Below are 16,891 nucleotides of genomic sequence, written 5' to 3' on the forward strand. Positions count from 1 at the left end.
TACCTTACTGAAAAACTGAAGAAGCTGTCAGAAAGCTTGTATATGTGTGCATGCAGATGTGTTTACACAAATATAAAACATGCCTGCCAGAGAACTGTAAAGCAAAATAAATTTCAAAACCAGAAAATCACTATTAAAAACAAATATTCCCTTATGGGCATATTCCAATACACCAGACATTAATCATTGCACGATAAAACCCGGGCTTTGGTCAGACTGAGTAACAGAAAAGTTAGAGCTGCAGACATTTGCAGAATGGGACAAGCTACTCAGAGCATATATCCAAGTTCTTACCTTCAAAAGGACATTACAATGCCAGTGTACAGTGCTGACTTTATTTAACCTTAGCTCTTAGGTGACTTGTGAAATTGCATGTGACAATAAGGACTATACTGTATTTCTCTGCTTTGAAAGAATGCAGAGAATGTGCATTCTTTCAAAGCAGATGTGACAACACTATTTAATGATCCATATTCTAATCAGATATGCCTTTAAGGATAACAAAATTTCTACTGCATATAAAAATATTGTGTGATGGCAACTAACACAATTGTGTTGGATATTAAAATCAGACATTAGAATTTAAAGTTAAATCTAAGACATTAATAATTTTCTCCTCAAACACTTTTTAATTAGACATAATGATATTCAGTTATTAAACAGAAAAAACCCCCCAACAACTGTATTCGTTACAGGATAATTTTAGAAGAATAAAGGAAATGTTTGCCATAATTAATTGTATAGGGGAATGAACAGGATAGGCACTGCCTCTGAAACAACAGTTTGGCTTTTTTTTCTTTGGAGATTGGATTTCTTAAATTCAGAGGCCTGCACTTTGTTTCAGTCACATGAACAGATGAATGACAGATAGACTCTATCTATCTAGGATTCTTAAGATACAGTCTTTTCAAAGTGCACTAAGGAGAATGATAAAAGGATATTTCACGTAACAGAAAAGGAAACAGAGGAAGTATGAAGTAGTGATTTTGGAAAGAAATGTTAGAGGACTAAAAGTGCAACAGAAAAGTAACAGTAGATTCTTGAAAACAGACATGAAAATAAACAATAGGTAGGGGGACCAGCCCATGGAAGGGTCTGACTGAAGCTGTTGTTATATTACTACACAGATTCACTAAGTTTGACTAAAGTAGTTGAAGCCAAAAGGAGTCACTCCACTGATGTCAGGCTTCATTCAGGGCACTACATGTGGTCCTTCTGATCCCTCATCCTTTCATCTAGGCTGAGAATCTTCCCCACTTCACTGAACACTACCATCTCCCATTTCTCTATGAATCTATGTCTGTCCCCTCCTTCCAGAGTTGATTTTTCTTAACCAGTCACATCTGTGCCTGCCTCAAACCAATAAAATTTCTAGCTCTTGTTAAGGGCAGTAGCAAAGTCCATTGAGTATATTAGTACTAATGGGAAGGCAGTGGCTTGAGAAGCTCAGGAACTCTGGAGCCTTAAGTATAAATTCAAGAAGTGAGAGCATAGAGACATAGCTAAAACATGGGAGAAATTATTTACTTTTGCTTATTTAAGTTATGCAGGAGTATGAAGCTTTTTCGTGCGCATTATCTACATCCCAAATATAGCATAAGGCACACTGAACACTGAAGCACAGGTCACTGTTTTATTATCTAGTGTTTAGACCTCACAGCTAGTCAGGATATCAGCTAACAGAACATTTCAAAAGCAAAGTCTACCCTCCCGGAGCCTGCCATTACTGGATTTAAATATTTACTATGACTTGAATTAGTAGTACTTTAATGGTTTTTTTTCTGATGTACGTGTGACAATGTTGACAGGAATTTCTATCAGTTCAGGATACTAAGTACAGAGACTAAAACATTATCAGATCATGTTGACCAAATGTCGAAAGCAAGAGCTCTCCCATTCCTTCCCTTTCCTTCAAATACTTAATATTTTCCTTTTGGAAAGAAGCATGTCTTTTATCTCAATAAGTTCTGTTTGCTTCTGGAGCATGAGTCACACTCTTCAATTATTTTCAGTTGATTGTATAATTTTTACTGAGGTTTGGTTGCTCTTTATTCAGTTTGGTTTTTTTAGTAAGAATATCAGCTTACCTTCTGGTGAGGTACCTGGCTTTTGAGAAAACACAGAGCTTATTTTACTCTTCTTACTGCTGTTGCTGTTGACAGACAAGGTGGACTGAATTTTTCTGTGCATTTTTTCTGAAACAGGAGACGAAAGCTTTCTGTTGTCTGCAGGCATATGCTTGACCCCATTGTGAATTCCACTTCCATTACTCAGACCCACATGGCCATTTTGGATTTTACCACTTTCTTCCTCACTCCTTTCCAGTGCTGAAGCATTTGGCTGAGGCAAACGTTGAGGTTGTGCTTAAAGAACAAGAAAGAAAAGGTTCATTTAAATTGCAAATTGATAACTGACCACTTTAGGCTAGACTGAAAATGCAACTTTCCTTGCTCTTATTGATCTAAAAACAGACTGACAAGTTAACATTCCCCATCAAGACAATAAAGCAAAAAATATCTCTAGATTAAAAATAATTATTAGTTATTCAAAAAGCATGTCACATCTTCATGAGACCTTGATTGTCCATTTGACAATCCAAGGAAAGGCTTGCAAAGCTCTATGAACTACACAGAGAGAATAATGCAAGTAACTTGAAGAAAGGGAAAAAGTCAAGATTGGGAAGGAATGTAGCAAAACTGATATAAATTTGTATTGATGTAATCAAATTAATAACGTGTGAAATACACACAAATGAACAAAAAAAGTGTTGGAGTAAAGATACAGACCACAGTAATGGGCTAAGATGCAGGCCGCCAGCATTTAGAAAATAACCTGAGTGACGTGGTAGGGGTCCCCTGACACTCAGCCACCCAGTATATTATAGAAGAACAGGAATATCCAGGTAACTAACAAGTTTGAGCTTAAATCATAGAGCTCACGGATTACAGAGAGGTACAAAACCAAAAGTCCCCCCCACCTCTGCATTTTTCAACTCAGAATCACAAGTTAAGAAATGGATGTAATGGGCCAGTTCAGAATTTAATGAAAACATTTAAAAGGTCAAAGGAATAAAAAGACAACCCCTGTCAAGGCAAGAATCTGCAGTGACCTGGCTAAGTCTCCAAGAGTACATGCTATAAACTCATCCTAATGAGCAAATATGAAACTCGGCCATTTTGTGTTGAGCTAATGTATCATAAAGGAGAATATTTGTAACATGGAAAAGGGACTTTCTATGTATTCTTTAGTCTGTAACTAAAGAAAATATGCATAACTTTTTAATGTAAAGCTTAGTAATAAAGAAAAGTGGTTTCAATGTAACAATTCTTATTTAGAAAAAATCATGCAGATTTCATGGGGGAAAACTAATTAAACTGTAAACACAGTAACACAACAAGATTTCACAATCAAAAAGTATCAGCCCAATCATCTCTCCTAATCAAAACACTGCATGATGCTTGGAAATAAAGAGGTTTCCAGACAGTCCAATCTTCACCTATTTAAAAATGTTATGTCAAAGAAGAAGTCCAGATTCTATTAGATACCCAAGGGACGAGGAATTAGTGCCAGCAGTAAGGAAAAACAGTGCTGCAGCTCATTCTCTTTTCAGATGATTCATATCCATTTTCTGATGATTTCACAGTATCAAGGTAAAAATATATATAGATAATTATAGGTAGCTTGTTCCAAAAGAAACTACTCCACTGATCACTTCAGGTACAAGTTAACAAATTTTCCAACAAATACTACTGGGACAAACAAACCAAGATGATCTCTAAAAGGACTCAGTTCTAAATTTGCCTAACAAACCCCCAATGCTTTTCTTTTATCCAGAACACTAACACTGCTCTCATATTGCTTTCTCCATGATCAAAAATTTTTCCAGATTAAACTTCACACAAATCTTAAACTTTATGTTCTGGTCATGCTCACAGGTAACAAAGGATTCTTTTTCATAATAGTTTAAATATGAACTGGTTCATGCTTTTCTTGCCACTTGATATTTTAGTCAATGCCACTAACGTTTTCAGAAGATAGCCTTGACTGCCCACATTTATCTAGGTCAGAGTAATCCTGCTTGAACCTACTTGACCAAAGTGATAATTTTCTGTTGCAGGAAAGAAAGAGAGGGCTGGGGGAAACATTCATGTTTTAGACTCCCCGAAGATATTACAGGGAATACAAAGATCAAAGATCATTCCTTTCTATTACCAGTAGTAACTGCTCAGAAACCTCCAAGCCAACAAAACAGGAGCACACTATCTGAGACCTGAAGAAGTAACTGGTACCCAAAGGCTTTTTATTGACAACTCAAACTGTTTCTCCTTCAATTTTGCATTAGTGTTTGTAAAATCTAGGAACAGAAGCATAAGAAAGGCACTTTCTTCCCTTTGGAATTCAATCTGGGCTATTGATGCCTTGAGAGGCTACCTAGAACAGAGGCTAGGCAGTGTTAAAGGAGTAAAGTAGGTGTTCATTAAAAGGCCTTCAAAGGATACACTTTGGGCAGTACCAGAGCCTGGCTGAGACTACACCCAAGATGGACCCTGGGTCACAGTTTTTCACACTTTTAGAGGTTTTGCTCCATTTACATATTGGGCTTAATGGTCCAATTACAGCTTCAGGTTATGCAGTTCCATCCTCCCAGATTGCTCCTCAATTCCCTGTTGTTTACACTTTTGGGGCCTGAAGCTGCAATGGTGTCCTTGGTTCTCAGGCTGGAAAAGGATTGTTTTGTCTGACTAAACTGTGAAGAGAACTTGTTGACACTTTATATGAGGTTCACAGTTATACACTAATGCAGTACAGAATTTGGAAAATACGAAAGCTAAAACTTACGGCACCACTATATATTTTGTTAACATTTCCAAACTCTCATAAACATCCCAAACCAAATTTTTGTGGAATTTTCTCATATTTGAATAAATATTATTAAAAGTATACTACCAGGAACCCTTTGTGTAGATTCTCTTTCCATGTATGTGCAAAATAGTCATAAATCGTTGCCAATACCAGAAATGAAAATTTACTCTCTACAATTCAGTGTTTATGTCTACAGCACCCCATAGTTTTATCTTCATTATCCCACTTAAATGCAAATTTTGTAATTAAGGAACAGTGTTTTTCACATTTCATGTAATGTTTCCTCACCCTGCATTGCCTATGATTCCCTGCTGTGGAGTAGTGCAGTTGTACCAATGAACTAGAATTGCTGGGGAGCAGTTAACCTCCCTCAATAAACACAAGCAACAGACTTTTCTAAAAATTCTCTATGTTTGAATGTCAGTTTATAAAACTGACACCTATGACCTTTTGCTAAGCCAGTTAAATTGGTGGTGTAGCTTACAAATTGTTTGTATATTTTTGGGCTTTGCTACAATACAGTAACTTGACAAAATATCCAAAATTCAGTCTTTAAAAATAGGTGTGTTTCTCTCAAAATGTGGATAAATGGAAAGACTTGGAAATCTGAACAGTTACAGGTTTTTGATTTTATTATTATTTTTACTAATGGTTTAGGAACTTTTCTATGGGGTTTTTTATTATTTTAATTTTTTATTAAGTAATCCTGTTCCCAAAGTACCCTTACTTGCATCTTTTAGCATTAACATACAACTTTTTAGCTGACTGGCTTTACAGTATTCACGTGTGATACGCAGGTCAAATCAAAATGGAATAAAACCCCAAATGGATTAGTTATCTCAATTTAAATTTATTTTAACTTTATTGATAATTTTGCACTAGGGAGACTTGAATCTTATGGTTAAAACACACTTGAAACCAATTAGGAACCATATGACCGCATTCTAGCATAAAGAACAAAAGCAATTGACAGTTCCGAGATTAAAGCACAACTACTCAGTTTAGAACAGAAATATTTTTACCTTATTTTTTAAAGGTTGTGTATATCCTAAAAAAAAAAAAAAAAAAAAAAGGTGTAATATGGAGAACGACACAATGCTTCTTAAAACACAGTGATACCCAGGGACTCTCACTCTCTCTTTAATGATCCACTGCTCTCATTCAGCTGTCTTTCTTTTTTCAAATCTTTACATATGTGACAGCTCTCAAAAGTAGACCATAGACCATCTGGCATTTTCCGAGGTGTAACTTGTGCAAATTCAGCTCTACTGGGAACACAATGCTATCTTCTGCCTGCGTTATAAAAGATACAATAGAATGTAGAACTTATGAGTTGTTTTGAATTATTCATTTTTTGCCTGTATATTCAAGAAATTTTACAAACTCTGCATTTTGTACTACATAATCACATGCGTTAAAGGTACAAAGAAACTTTTTGACACCTCTTTTCTACAGAAAGATGGCATTTTGTTTGATATGTGAACATTCAGCGCCTGTTATATCATTCTAAACAGGCCGTGTGCTGCTACAAAAGATCCCATTTTACACTCTATGTATGAGCAAAAATGTTATTCTTGATATTCACTAACTAATGCAACACACATCAAAATTTCAAATGTGTGTTGGATGAACATTCAGCATCATCAAATCAGGATGGTACTGGTCACTTACTATATGTTAAAGATTTAAGAAAAAAATCATTCCTCAGACAACACAGAAAAATTGTTATTTCAAACATCTACAATGAGTAGTTTCAAAATGTCCTAAGAAATACCATGCTTTTCAGGTTAATATGTTTTTAATCTTTAGCAAAACCAGTAGATTTAAGTCAATATTTTATACAGTGCTAACACTAGTGGATTTTCAATAAGAATGATAAATATTAGATTAATGATTCAATAGACTGAATCTTTTTTGATAGAAAACTAGCAGATAATACAGGTAGTAATAACTGCACATGAATCTGCTGCCTTGGAAAAGCAATAAAAAGGCCATATACTGCTATAGCATATAATCTATTAGCGTGTTTCACACCTCCTTTTCGTTGGTTTCCTTGCAAAGTGGGCCTCAATACAGTGACTTCTGCTGTTATTTAACTGACTTTGCACAATAATTTAATTGTAAGGTTATTATCTGGTGAATTCAAGTAGTAAACATTTATTATGGTTTTTGATGGTTTTGAAGTAACTATGCACATTCTCCTTCAGACTGTAAAACTCTTAGCATACTTTAAATGAATATTCACATAGATATGCACCCTGACTGCACACTGATTTACACCTTGCAAAGTCCCGGCTGTTCTTAAAAGAAAAATTCTGATGCATGCATTTAAGAGGAAAATGTATGTCAACAGAGGGAAACTCTCAACCAAAAGAGGACCAAAAGAAGACAGTCTAAGCTATCATTAGGGATTTTATACAAAACACAAAAACAAACATACACTGAATGCAGACTCCTCTGAGTCAAAGTGAATCAAAACAAAACATCAGGCGGGAGAGAAGAACTGAGACAGTTAATTAGTAGCCTAATCACATCAAAAGCAATTCCAAAGCAGCTGATACAGACATCCGTGGAGATTTGCTAGTCTGGCCAATGAAAGTGATGGAAAAAAAACTTTCCAGTTTACAGCCTGAGTTATCTGACTACACACCCAGAGAGGGAAGAACAATTTTTTTCCTTATGTATGACACAACAGTTTATGATGACAAATCAGGCCACAGTAACGGTATTTTTGCAGGTGGATGTGGGAAGAATAAAATGCACAACTCCTGGTTGTAAAAACTGTAACTGTATTTTCAAACATTGAGAAAATACATCATATTGTTTCACTGTATTCTTAACCCTTCTCTCTTCCCCAAAAGGTTGCAACTACAATAGGAAGATGAGTTTTTTTGGAAATACAGAGGTCCTGATTGGTTCTGCTAACACTGAAAGTCAAGATCTACAAATTAATTTGAGCTGGAGGAACTGTTTGATCTCAGTGGACACTGCTCCTACTCCCTCTGCATGGATCACATGGAACAGACCATATGTAAGGGAGGTAAGAATCAGGCCTCTGGTTTTTATCAGTGCTTCTTTGCAACAGTGATTTAAGCATAAGGGGGAAAATAAAGCAGATGACAGTCAAGAATTGCACAGTAAAACCAGGGGCTGCCCGAATTCTAGAGTAAAATTAAGGTGATTCTAAATTACTTCTGGAGAAAACATAAATTCTTTAGATATAAAAGGCAACATTTCCCACAGACTAGCAAAAAAATCTTAACTTTTCAAGAAAATTATATATTGTATGTGTTATAGGCTCAATAAGCATAAAATTTTACTGAAACTGGGAGAACTCAAGTATCTCAATCCTTCTCCATCCCCAGTTTCTAACTAAATCCTGACTAGTCTCTAATATGATCTTCAAACTACATCAATAGCTTTCTCTGTCTAGCTATCCAGAATATTAACATTCAGATTACAAGACGTACCTCTGAGTCAACCTGTGAAGTGGCTTTTGTCAGCAATTATTTTTGAATATTTTCTGGGACATAAATAGCATATACTGCAGCTACCATATCACAGAAGGCATACATTAACTAAATAACAAGGTACCATCAAGGCACCATCTATCTTTTAAAATCATTTTTTTACACTGAATTTTTTATACCATGCTGACTTTACAAGGAAAACAAAGTATCAACTAACAGCATCAACCACCTTTTTAGAATTCCTTCTTGTAAGACGTGAGGACATCTTCAAAATGAATACAATATATTATTATGAAACAGGATGTCCTTTGTAATGAAAATACTGTAGTAAAATTGCTGGTACGAGTTTTACAGGACCCACACTGAGAGCACTTTGTTAGAATACATCTGAGAGCACATCCAGGGAACACCTGGTATAACAGAAACAAGGCTGGCAGGGGACAAAGAGAAAAGACATTTTATCCTGTCAGCTTTCACTTGGTGAAAGGTGGACAAGAATGGCAAACGTGTGCATGTGTGTCTATGGGTTGAGAAGCAACACAAGTGCACAAGACAGTGCCCAAAGTACTCTCATATCTGTGCAAAGACACCTGCAGTGCCTTCCTCTGGAAGCACTGCAGGACTTTACACACTGTTTGAAGGGTTGCAGGAATTGTATAAAGATGTCTTTGACATACCCAGAGAGATGCGGTTAGCACAGGGAAGCATGAAAAGGGCTCGTAGCCAGGGTTTACAAAGTTGAAAAGCATTCCAACTGGCAATATGGGGTGACTTCCTCTATTTACAAATCCTACATCCTTCCTGATGTGATTCTGTAAAATGAACAAATGCCCACTGATTTTCTTTAATGACTGCAACAGCAAATTTTAAATATTTGCTAAACTGAGTAAAACCCCTAACATTTTTAGTTACCTATCTTGTAACAATTATCTCAGAATCAAAATACCCTTTGGCTTCTAATTACCATTAGATTCTCAGTAAATTATTCTTCTTTATCAAACACATCTTGTCATCATTAGCAATGTTTTTTCTGAGACTGGAAATATTGTCATCTATGATAAACTTTGCAGATGATCTGGGAATTTTTGGTAGATTGCAATATAATTAGAAATAAAGAGAATTCACATAATGCACTGATTGTTAAACTACACTTACATAAAGTTGAATACAATTCTTACTGTAGCATAGTTTGTCATTTCTTGAGAACAAACAACAGGAACTCACCACAAAATATCAAGAGCCAAACACAAACCAGGGCATTATAGGTAACAGACACCCATATACCTGGGGAATAAATCCCTACATAATGTTTCATTCAAGAGTGGGAAATTTTACCACAAACTTTCCACTTGCAACATTTCTGTATCCATTTTTCTTCTCAAGCATTCTGCTAGGACTGGAAAAGAATTGTACTGTATTTGCTCTTATGTTTCATAGCGTTACAAATATGTACTGCAGTGGTAGCAGTTGCACAGACATGTGGAATAGCAGGTTTACTCCTGGTCACCAATCCAACACTCCTAGGGCATATTTATGGAGTTTAACAATTCATTAGTTACTACTGTAGCTAGTTTCTTGTTCGGTTGTTTGTTGTTGCAGCTAGTTTGTGGGCTGGTTTGGGTTTTTTTCATAATTTAAGATTTTTTTCTTATTTAAGGTGAGATCTTTAGTTATTTCACCCTGTGTTTTCTACAGAGGTAATTTATTAAGAGGCATCTTCATCTACTTGTTTGGGGTTTTTTTTGTTTGATTGGTTATTGTTACATTTTCCTTCATAAAACACAGTGGCTTGTAAAACATTGGATCTCAGAAGTGAACAACCAGTGCATTAAGAATCAGAGAATTAGCTTTTTGCTAATTCATAATGTAATAAAATAGATCTATTTCTTCAACACAAATAATCAGCAATTGCCTAAATGTGAAGACAGGCCCTGAAATTATAAAGGGCACTAGGAGTGCAATACAATCCATCTCATTGAGGAACAGAATGCTTTGTTTCTGGAGGTCCAACTTTAAAAGAAAGTTTATCAACCACTAAAGGTAATCCAAGCTGTTGGTGTGCCATTACAGCAGTTATGCTATTTGTATCTGCTACAACATACAGTAGTACCACTGCATAAAGGCACACTGATGTCCCATGGAATTTGACACATTAAGTCTCAAATATTTGAAATAGTTTTGATGCCCTTTACCATTGTGTTACTTGCTCCCAAATAAAGTAAAAAACATCAAAGAGAAGCTACAAACAACAGGATATGGCTTGCTGGGTTTTGCCTCACAAGCGGCACAGCAGGATGCACCAGACAGGAGAGATAACCTCAGTGTCATTAACAGCCTAACCTGAGCAAGTGCACAAACAGGTCCTCTTGCCTCCAGCACCTCCTGCTCCCTTCCTCAAAACCCCTGCAACCACTGACAAACTAGACTCTTTTACCACAGGAAAAAATGTGGGATGGTGAGGCAGCAGCTTCTCAGACAAGCCCATACAGCATTCACCTCTGAGTATGAAGATATTCTGAGGTCAGGTTTATTTTCCACTGACGATATATATCAAGTGTGCACATGTCAAGATTACAGTGGTCAGCTAAACTCATACAAAAAAATGCATATAAACTGGCTGTACTTGGTTTTAAAAAGAACCCAAAGGAAATGCTTGGAATGAGCAATTCCCTTAATGTTCACTGCTCCCTTGATTTCCAATCCTCAGCTCATGTAAGTGACAGAATTTCAGAAGATTCTAGAAAGTGTTCCACCTCAGGTGTGATCACCTGCTCTCAGTGCACCATCTTTTGTAATCTCTATAATTTTAATACCCAATGCTACTATTAACAAAACTAATTGCAGAAATCAAAAAGGAATGAAAACACAGTAACAGCAACAGAGAGGATTATATGAAAAGATGGCAGGAAAACACAGAACATGAGTAGAAATATAGTAATATATAAATTGATAACTGAGTTTTTGATTCCATTGCTCCATTTATTTTCTTTATGCTATTCTTTCTTGCAACACATAGCTGATGCTAAGTTTGGCATTGGCTGATACAAAGTACCAGAAAACCAAAGAAAGAAAGAAAGAAAGAAAAAAAGCACAGCTGCAAGAAAAATGTAACAAGGGACGCAAATGGACAATAATGCCAAATAACAGCCAAAACTTGGGATTTTACATTATTAAAGCAATAGTAGAGCAAAAACATCAAAAGAAAAAAGAGCCTATAGGAACCACCCAGAAGAAGAGAACACTGGAAGGGAAGGAGACAAGGGGAAAGAATAAATAGTGAGCTGAGCCACTTTACTTCTGTGAGGGCAGAAAAGAGTATGGAATAAGAAACAAAAACAATTCACAAGTAAAATCCCAGCAAATCTGAAGCATTTGCTACAGATTTTACAAGTAAGAAAAGAATTAAATGATAACTCATTAGTTGATAAGCAGTGAAATATAACAAAGGTAAACATTTCATACTTATACAGAAATCAAGTGCTGAAGCAATAGCTCCCCTTCTGCTCGAGGTCAGAGAGGATCCTGGAGCCCAGGCCAAAAATCAGCCACACTCAGCACTAGCAGCACAATAGAAATTCTGTGTCAGAAAGCAGGGTGAAGACTTGAGGTCCACAACAATAACTCTTCATGACCCATCTTTTCATAACTGCAGACTTCATAGTTAACAGAGTGATTGCCAGTAGGAGAAAAAAGATGTGGAAAAATGGTCGAGAGAGCAGCAAATGTCCACCTGTTTCCTGATCCTGAAAAAGCAAAGTGTGAAGAGAAAGAGAAGCAGCATCTATCTGCACAGACAACACACTGAGAAGCTTTAGTCTCATTTATGGATGTTCTTCAGCTGCAAGAATTCCCTTATGGCAAGCAGGGTCCAGCAGATGGATACAGGATACCCCTCACCAAACCACCAGGTTTCTAAGTCCATGGGCTGGATGAGTGGGGCTTCCCCATCCCAAAGCACTCCAGGGCCTCCAGGTCACCAAAGGATTTTGAATCACACACAAAGTCCAGGCACAGCTCCTGTCACCAATGCTGTCTCAAGGGTGGCTGTATGCCACTAATGCACCAGCTTGGCATCAGGATGACCCAGAAATGAGAGCTCTTTTTCCACCTTTGAACTAACTCTTTGGTGTACCTTGAAGTCACAAGGCACCATCTGACCCAAAATATTTTTGTGAAAGCTCTACATGTAAGATTCTTGAGAATATACTTTGAAAAGTGCTCTTTTTAGAGTCCTTGAAAAACCTATATTCTCTTTTTTTCTTCCCTAGATTCAAATCTACAAGCAACCATGGACTAAAAGGCTGAATCTCTGTATCAGAGCTGTCTTCTCCCTTCCCCACCCCACCCGACAGGCAGTTTAACTTTGACTCAAAAACAGTTGTTTCATATGCCAAGGGAAAAGGCAACGGAGTCTTTCTGAACATAAACCTTTTTCAAGTGAGAGCTTTGCGTGTCAAAGTCAACACTGAATGCACTGAACATGCAATCATCGTCACCAATACTAAAGAAAAAAGGCAAATATTTTTTACTTAACTGCTTATTTATCACATTCTACCAAAATGATCTAGCAAGACCTCTTTCTGACTTGGCTGGAAAAACCCACACATCCTGGCCAAGTTTTCATAATGACCTCGATTACATGAATTCAATATAGCAATAAAAACAAAAACCAAATGAGCTTTTGCCAGCTGCTCACGGGTCCATCCCTTAGAGCAGAGCAAAAGTCAGACTGCTGACCGTGCCTGCTGTAAACCAAACTTCCTGTAAAAATGATGCACTTGGTTTCCTGAAAGGAAGCAAAGCATAAGCTGCTCAAACAATACATAAGAAAGCTCTGATATCTCAGCCACACAGTTACAAATCTGTCCTGTTAGAAAAATATAGTGCCACATCAGTGACCAACAGCAACAAGTGCAAAAATTCAGAGAAACAAATGCATTACCTCAATAGGACAGCATCAGGTTAGTTGAAAAAATAGAAAAATTGTTTTAATGGGATGTTATTACCTGTAAAACATTTTTCTTTCATTCCACCACTGAGCTAAAATTCTGATTCTCCACTCTGTTCATGAAACAAGATATAATTCCCTATGAAATTGTTGTGCCCAAACGATATTAACAACAAAATACTAGTTTTTATCTCTAACATGCAGATACGGATTATTCTCATTCCAGCATGTTTAAAGGTATTCAACAGTACCTATGGAATTATTTTCATTCTCTATTAAAAACAGTTCTTTCAACTTACAAAACTATGCAATTTGACCCACTGAAGTTTATTTGGTTCATCTTTGGGTTTAAAATATTTTTAAGCAGCATTTAAATTTGAATTAGCTCCATGGTTGGAATCGGTGCTTTTTGCAACACAGTTGTTTTGTTTGGTTTTAAAACCTTTTATTTTGTCTTAGAAGACATACTTCTCTTTATTCACAGAAAAAAAAAAATCCTTCTGCACTAATCACAATTACTTTTTTTTAATGGAGTGCAGATACAGAAATTAAATCCATGCTGGGTTAGTATTATTTGCAATACCGAAAAATGTCCATTTATGCATTTTAAAAACATTTTATTACAAGTTTTTACAGTAAGCTGAAGGATTTCAAGAAAAGAAACATCATTTTAAATGAAAGCATTAGAATTTACTTTTTTTTGTCCTTTACAGTTTAAGAGCTTTGAAAAAGTCACAGCTGAGACAGCAAGCTTGTCTTACCCACAAAGATCCAACGCACAGCACAGCAACCACATCAAACACAACCCACCTTCCCTTGCTGCTGACACAAGCCTTCAGCCACAAAAGCATTCCCAGCAGCAGCACCTGCCCAGGCTGGTGAGAGGTGAGCCAAACTGCCCCTGTACTGTGCAGCTTTTCCCTGCCTGGCAAACACTGCAGCCTCACTTGCACTTCTTGGCCCCAAACAAAAACACTTGGGGAAGCACTCAAACAACTGCTACGGGGGCAGAACCACACTGTTCTTAATACTACCATATCCACTCTTCTGGAGAGTCCTGGCAATCTGCCATTCTATCTGCCATTTGGAATTCATTCCAGCACCCTTTTCTTTCATGTTCTTGAGTATAACTGGCTACATTTTACTGTGCCATAACATTTTCTGAGGCTGCTAGAATTAACAAATCATTATGGAATATTTCCCTACTACCTTTTATTTAATTAGCATTATGATGATTCAGCCAAAATTCGCTGTTTCTGTACAGTGCAGTATAGAGAAGCCAACCTACTCAAAAATCACCAATGTTTTATTTTTAAATACATGTTTTTTATTGGCTTCCCCAGTTTTCAGTCTTTAACTTTCTGCTTTTGTCAGTAGCTACAAACAAAGACCAGGTTAATTTTTTTTTTATTTTATGAAAAATTAAATCTCATATTATCACATGGCTCTAGAAGCTGAGTTTCGTAGTGTGTTGTAAAATTTAACAGCTGGGGGCTTTGCATGAATTGCACAGTATCTTTACAAAATTCACTGTTAGCTCTCCAATAGTCAGATTACTCATGCAAACACAAAAAAGGATTGCTTAAAAACCAGTTTAAATGTTGATGTTAACACATAGATGCTGAAACAGGCTTTTGTACTGAACCACTTTAAAATACTTTCAGTCAACCTCTAAGCACAACCTCACTCTCATTGCTTACAGGTTTGCCATTGTATTTGAGAAAGAAGTGGGGAAACAAAGGACTGTTCAAGCAACCAAATAGACAAACAAACAAAAATAGGAAAAAGGGGCACTAGAGAAAATTATGCAAACAGAAAAGAGAAAAACAGCTTGGCATCAGAATTATTAGAGGAATGGGCCATTCCTTTCTTTATCCTTTTACTTTATAAAGGCAAATAAGGGAAAGAGGATACAGAATAATTTATTAAAAATGGGAACAAACCTTCAGCATTCCTCCAACTTTGATTCCACCATATCACTGATACACACCCATTACTTTCTTCCAAAATTACCCTAAATTCTAAGGAGTTTTTTTAAAAATCAATAGTTTGAAGTGCCATTCCATTATAGCCATCATGAAATGCACTTCTATCCCCAAGTTTTGAAAGTAAAGTATATTTTCTATGGAAACCTTCCCTGTGTTTCAAGCAAGTCTTCTCTCCTTTTACATAAGGACCTGCTCCAAAAAAAATTCAACAAAATATAAATAATGAGACTGGAACTTCTTGCCCTATTCCAGCTATCACAGCAGAATTCCTGGTGTGGATGCTGATTTAATAACAAACAAAAGCTTTTGCCAAGTTATTTTCTCTTGTTCAAGGAGGGAGCATAGCCCAGCAAATGGGATCTCTCTGTTCCTCTGAAAATGCTAGAGTAGCAGATGTTCTATAATAACACAAACAGTCAAAACCAAATAGTGATTTACTTAAAATTGAGTCTGTCAACTAAACTGTAAGAAAAAGATTCCTAAGGCATAACACCATGCTACAAATGGGAATCAGAAAATCAAGCAGACCAAGAAGTACATCAAGTAACAGTCAAAGGAGTGGAACAAGAAGAGGAGTGGATAAAAACCAGATACCTTTTACCAGAATTCCTCCTTTAAAAAGTGTTCTGAGTTGGTTTTTTCCCTTCCATATTTCCAAAGTTAAACAGTGTCTTATTTGTTGTAAACACAAAACTCACACTAGTTGCAAGTGTCCAGGATTTGATCCAGCACAGGACAGCTTACAGAAGGGCTGTGCAGAAGACTCTCAGGGAGCACGGAGACCTTACAGCTGCTCCAGCTGCCTGAATGTACTCTGTCAGTTACTTCATAGCATGATTAGCATACAGTTCCACCCAATCATCTATCTACTGCTGGATACAAATATTTACCAATACTGATTTTACATTACAAATATGACAATGACTCATCACTAAAAAGTCATCACACAGTAGAAAGAATATATATATATATATATATATATATATATATATATATATATAAAAGTAGGAAAATACTTCACAAAGTCATACTTACAAAGTGAGCTGCAAAATACTAAATGAGATTGTGTAATTTGATAAAGTCACCTATAAGAAAACTACATGTACACTATCCAAGGTAACTCTGCATCCTGCCTCACCATCTAAATATTTTTCTGCATCATCTCTGTGAAAAACTGAGGTTGATCCCTCAGAAAAGTTTTTCCAGGCAGGTTAATCCCAAATCATCTCACCAAAACTTATTTTCTTTCAATTTGAAATTCAAGCAAAAAGAATACTGTTCAATGATCTCCTGCATTCCTGAATTGTACAATCCTAAAGGATGCTCCATTCTGGTTTGACACTGCTTTTACAGCCAGTTCTGGTCAGCACAATAACCTTTCATTGCTTTTCTGTCAAAATGTGAATTTTATTTCAACTTGCAACTTATGGAATACAGTCAAAATATGCACCTGTCCTACTGAAGAAAGGACACTGGGAAAGGTAGATGCCTTCTAACTGGCTAAGAGGTTTTATTTTTGAAGATGTACTTCCGAGTTACCTGTACCTGAAGACAGGCTTGCCCCTGATCTGCCAAAGAATGGCAATAGTTTATGCTGTCTCTCAGTAGCAAAAACTTGCCCT

The 16,891-nt window shown here is 36.5% G+C and overlaps 1 protein-coding gene across 2 annotated transcripts in view; it reads right to left on the minus strand.

Annotated features, from left to right (window-relative positions):
- Positions 1–16,891, minus strand: part of MDFIC (MyoD family inhibitor domain containing) — a 50,437-nt gene that overhangs the window by 13,866 nt on the left and 19,680 nt on the right. For both annotated transcript variants that reach the window (XM_054274072.1, XM_054274077.1), the window contains exon 4: positions 2,088–2,363. In XM_054274072.1, the coding sequence (XP_054130047.1) occupies positions 2,088–2,363 (276 nt within the window). The remainder of the gene's footprint in view (positions 1–2,087; positions 2,364–16,891) is intronic.

This window comes from Melozone crissalis, unplaced genomic scaffold, assembly GCF_028551555.1.
Source record: "Melozone crissalis strain CALT ecotype California unplaced genomic scaffold, PUWL_Pcris_2 ptg000004l_1, whole genome shotgun sequence".
NCBI classification, from domain to species: Eukaryota; Metazoa; Chordata; class Aves; order Passeriformes; family Passerellidae; genus Melozone; species Melozone crissalis.